Source organism: Penaeus japonicus, unplaced genomic scaffold (assembly GCF_977035675.1).
Source record: "Penaeus japonicus unplaced genomic scaffold, GWHDUDI00000001_assembly GWHDUDI00000027, whole genome shotgun sequence".
Lineage (NCBI taxonomy): Eukaryota > Metazoa > Arthropoda > Malacostraca > Decapoda > Penaeidae > Penaeus > Penaeus japonicus.
Genome location: NW_028234429.1, coordinates 34,621,567 through 34,626,566, shown reverse-complemented (window position 1 = coordinate 34,626,566; position 5,000 = coordinate 34,621,567). Strand labels below are relative to the sequence as shown.

Genomic DNA, 5,000 nt, shown 5'->3' with positions numbered 1-5,000 from the left:
GGGATAGTGGGGGGAATGGTCATGAGTGAGATCCACCCCTGTTGTTGGAGTAGTGGGGTGGGTGTTCGGATGGGGTGGGTTTTGTTTGTGTGGCCTCCGGACTGTATTTTTTCTTGTCTTTTTCGACTCTAGTGGAAAAGTTGGCCATCGCGTCCGTAAAGCGAAAAAAAAATAGTGTATGATGACATAAAACTGCATTCGACCAATCCCTGCCTTGCGCAACCTCTCGAAAACAACGCGTGTGCTGCATACAAATAGTAGCTCGGTCAATGTCTAGCTCTGTGAATTCACTTTATATTCCAACGCTATGTGGTGTTCCATTTTATGTACGATACGAAGTCGAGAATGTTCCGCGACAGGAACCCGGTTGTCCGTGAGCTACGGGCTTAATTACGTGATGGATTGAACCTTGCGTTTCTTGACGACCCCCCCCCCCCCCCCCCCCCCCCCCCCCCCCCCCCCCCCCCCCCCTACAAAGAAAAGAACTTTTTGAAAATTGCATTGTTGCATCGGTGGGCACCTTTCGACAGCCCGAGGGCGAATGCAAACGGGAGATCTCGGGAAGATTAAGGGAGGAGCGTTTGGGAGTGGATCGGGAGGGGGAGGGGATGAGATGGAGGAGGAGGAAGAGGAGGAGGTGGGTGGTGGGTGCGGAAGGAGGAGGGGGGGGTGCGGAAGGAGGGAGCAACAGGCATCATCATCAGTATTCAAGCCGTGAGTGGAGATGGTCGAGGACGCGGCTGGGTGGGCCGAGGGGGCGTGGTCAACCTGCCTCGTGGAAGGGTTGTCACGGTTACTGCAAAAAGGTTAGCATGGCGAGAGTTCTTCGAGTATATAAGAGTGCGATGCAGCCACATAGCTATCATCCTTCACCATGAAGCTCCTGGTGAGTGGGCAGCAGCTTCATAGCAGTCTCTGCTTGGATTTTAGCAGTCTTACATTTCAGTACTATAGCATTGCGGTTGTGTTAGAAGATTTCCTTTATTTTTTTCTTTATTCGGCACTAGATTTATGTATCTTTACATTAAGAAGATTTTGAAATTTTGCACTAAATCGACTTACGTTCAGAAATGTGTGTGTATATATAAATACATATACATATGTATACGTGTATATATGTATATATATATTTTTTTTCATATTTTTCTTGTTTTTTACCTATAAGTTGAATTCATCATTTTTGTCTAGCCTAAGGTGTGACCCAAGTACGAATTTACATTTAATCAAAGTCATCAGGTACCCACCACACACAAACACAGACACACACACACACACGAACACACATACACACACGAACACACACTCGCATATAACCACATATATACATATATATGTATATATATATTATTATATATATTTATTGTTTATATTTATATAATATATATATATGTGTGTGTAGTGTTGTCGTGTGTGTGTGCGCGTGGTGTGTGTGCTGTGTGTGTGTGTGTGTGTAGTAATATATTTATATATTATATATATATATATATATATATAAATATATATATATTCATTTATATACATATTTTTATATTATATATATTTATATATATATATATATATATATATATATTATATATACATATTACATATATAAATACATTTATACATTAAACATTTTACACATATGTATTAATATGTGTGTGTGTAATTATATATATATATATATATATATATATTTTAATGATATATATATATATATATATATATTATATATGTATTATACATATATATACATGTATTTATCTATCTATTATCTTTATATATATATAAATACATATATAAAATATTTATTATATATATATATTATATATTTTAAAATTTTTTAAATAATATACAATTATAATATAAAATTTATATATATATATATATATATGTATATATTATATATAATATATATATTATATATTTATTTATATATATACTATTTATGTATATTCATTTTATTTATATTTTATTATATATATATTATATATATATATATATATATATTATAATATACATATTATATAATTTGTATATTCATATACATATAAAATTATATATATATATTATATATTTTATATTGATTTATATATATAAAATAAACCACACATATAAAACAAGGTATACAGACATTTATATTTGAAATACATGAGTGTATAGTGCATTTTAACGTAAGTGTTTAGCAATTATGGTACCGCATACATTTATGCATTTAGGCTTACAAATACATATATGCATTCAGAGGTACATAGATACATATACTGTACATGCACACACACACATACCTACTTGCACATATACAGATACAGATACAGATACGCATACATACCCACATACAAATATATATATATATATAAAATATAATATATATATATATATATATATAATTTATATTTACATATACTAATATATTTATAACATATTTTTTATATGTATATATTTATATAATATATATATAATATATAAATATATATATATATATATAGTATATATATATATATAAATTTAAATATATTTTTATATATATATATATATATATATATATATATATATATATATATATATTTATATATTATATATATCTTTTATAATATTTTTATAATATATAATATTTATATATAACATATATATTATATATATATATATATATATAAATATATATATATATATTATATATATTTGTAAATATGTATATGTATATATATATATATATATATATATATATATATGATCATTTATTTATTTATCAATTTCACATATACGTTTTTTTTTTCTATGTCACACACACAAACACATGTCTCCACAGACACAAGCACACAAACAATGCATTCCTAACTGCAATTTTGCAAAGAGGAATATTGAAAACAACGCCCAGAATTCAAAGAAAAGAATGCGGACTTCCAACCCCTTAAAATGATTTTTTTTTTTTTTTCCTTCCGCAGATCTTCATCTCCGCCCTCTTGGCTTGTACATCTGCTGCCCGCCTCGGCTATTCTCAGCAGATATCAAATGGCCCCTCACTTTCCGTGGGCGACCTTGATCAGTCATCAGCCTCTGCCCCACTTTCAGACAACCGCTTCACTCTGCCAACGTCAGATAACGTCGCTCTTCAGGGAAATGGATACAGCCAGTCCACGCCCGTCGCTACATCATCTATTCCCGAGGTTGGGTTCACGCCCACTGAATCGGTGTCTTTCGAGAGTGGGTTCTCTCAGCCTGCATCAGTCGGTGTCCCACTCCCCGAGACTGGGTTTAGCCAATCATCTCACACTGGCCAAGCCTTTCAGGAAAGCAGCTTTGGGCAACAGACTAGTGGTCTAACTCCCTCTGCAGACAATTGTAGGGATGGAGAAGTATTACACGTGGATGGAACCTGCGTAGTCCCTGAAATTACACGGAAGGTCTTTCTCTACAGCGTCCCTGAGGGCGCTCGACAATTCAACGGACCACCACCGAGCATTCCTCCACCAAAGGTCGAGCACAACATTCTTTTTGTCCGTCTTCCTGAAGGAGGTGTAGGCCCAGAACCTATTATTGTACCTCCACCAAGACAGAACAACATCGTCTACGTCCTCAATAAGATGGGAGACACGGATCAGCGCATCATCGAAGTGCCAGCTCCTCCATCCTCCGATCCTGAGGTATATTTCGTCTCTTACGGTGAAGGCGAAAACCCAACTCTTCCCGGCGGCATCGACCTCCAGACTGCTCTTGGCTCAGCCGTCTCAGCTGCTGGGCAGATCGTCGCCAATACCGGAGACTTTGACGCCAGTGGTGTTTCCAGCACCTCTGGATTCGACGGGATCTCTGGAGCAGTTGACTTCGATGGCAGCAATGATAACGTCAACTTCGATGGTTCCCTGGGAGCTAGAGACAGTGCTGATGGTGTCTATGCTACTGGAAACGATAACAGTGCTTTCGTTAATGTCGATAATGGATTTAGCACCGCAGGGCAGGGAGCTTCGTCTGGAATTTCGAACAACTTCGAACAATCAGTTGAACACTCAACCGGTACTGATAGATCCTCAAACATCAATGGCGGATTCGCTGGCAATACCGGTGGTTTCGCGAACAACAATGGTATCCCAATTAACGACGACCGAATCGTAAACGGTAACAACGGTGGTTTCCCCAGCACCAACGGAGGCTTCGCAAACACCAATGGCGATTTCTCCAACGCTGGAATCTCTAATGCCGCAAGTGGAATCTCGAATAACAACGTTGGATTCTCGGGAAACACTGGTGAAATCTCTGGTAACAATGGCGGATTTACCAGCAACACAAACGGATACTCCGGCAACAATGACAGATCTGCTAATAATGGTGGATTCTCCGGTAATAATGCAGGATTCTCGGGAACCAATGGCGGATTCTCTGGTACCAACGGCGGATTCTCTGGTAACAATGGCGGATTCTCCGGCAGCCAGCCCTCAGGTCACAACGGAGGGCTGACAAACGGGAATGGTTTCAATGGTAGCAACGGTGTCGTTTCTGGTGTTCTGACAACCTCTAACACTGCCTCCGCCCCTTCAGCCATTTACTCAAGGCCTTAAGGAACCCAATGGATCGTTAGTGCCTAATGCTTTTGTATAACCCGCTTGTCATGGATAACACTTCGAAATGACGAACCTTAAGTTAATATACAATATTTACATTTTCTTATTTTAGTTTCTCTAGTCATATGAGAAAATTTTGTTTTGTAAAATTTCTAATAAAACTTTAGGGAAATATCACATCATGTATACATAACCTAAAAATCAACTGCGATTAAATTTGGAGACGTTATAAACATCATAAACAATTATCAGACATCTCCACTATTTATCAATCTGAGAGATGTAATTCAAACACTTATTACTGAAAGTTAAATTCATAAAAAAAAATCAAGCGAAAATTGAAAGTAAAGATATATTACTTGTTATTTTAGGGCAAACAAATTGCCAGATAACTTCTGCCCTATTGTGGTTTCGGTTTTTAATTTGTGGTGATGTGTGAGTGTGTTTGTGGTGTGTGTGATT

At 36.5% G+C, this 5,000-nt stretch overlaps 1 protein-coding gene across 1 annotated transcript; it reads left to right on the top strand.

The window, feature by feature from the left end:
* The first annotated feature begins 867 nt into the window (after positions 1-867).
* On the top strand, positions 868-4,715 carry LOC122257989 (uncharacterized). Its single transcript, XM_043023631.2, has 2 exons — positions 868-886; positions 2,925-4,715. The coding sequence occupies exons 1-2, from the start codon at positions 875-877 to the stop codon at positions 4,533-4,535; spliced, it is 1,623 nt and encodes a 540-aa protein (XP_042879565.2). The 5' UTR covers positions 868-874; the 3' UTR covers positions 4,536-4,715.
* Positions 4,716-5,000: the final 285 nt, after the last annotated feature.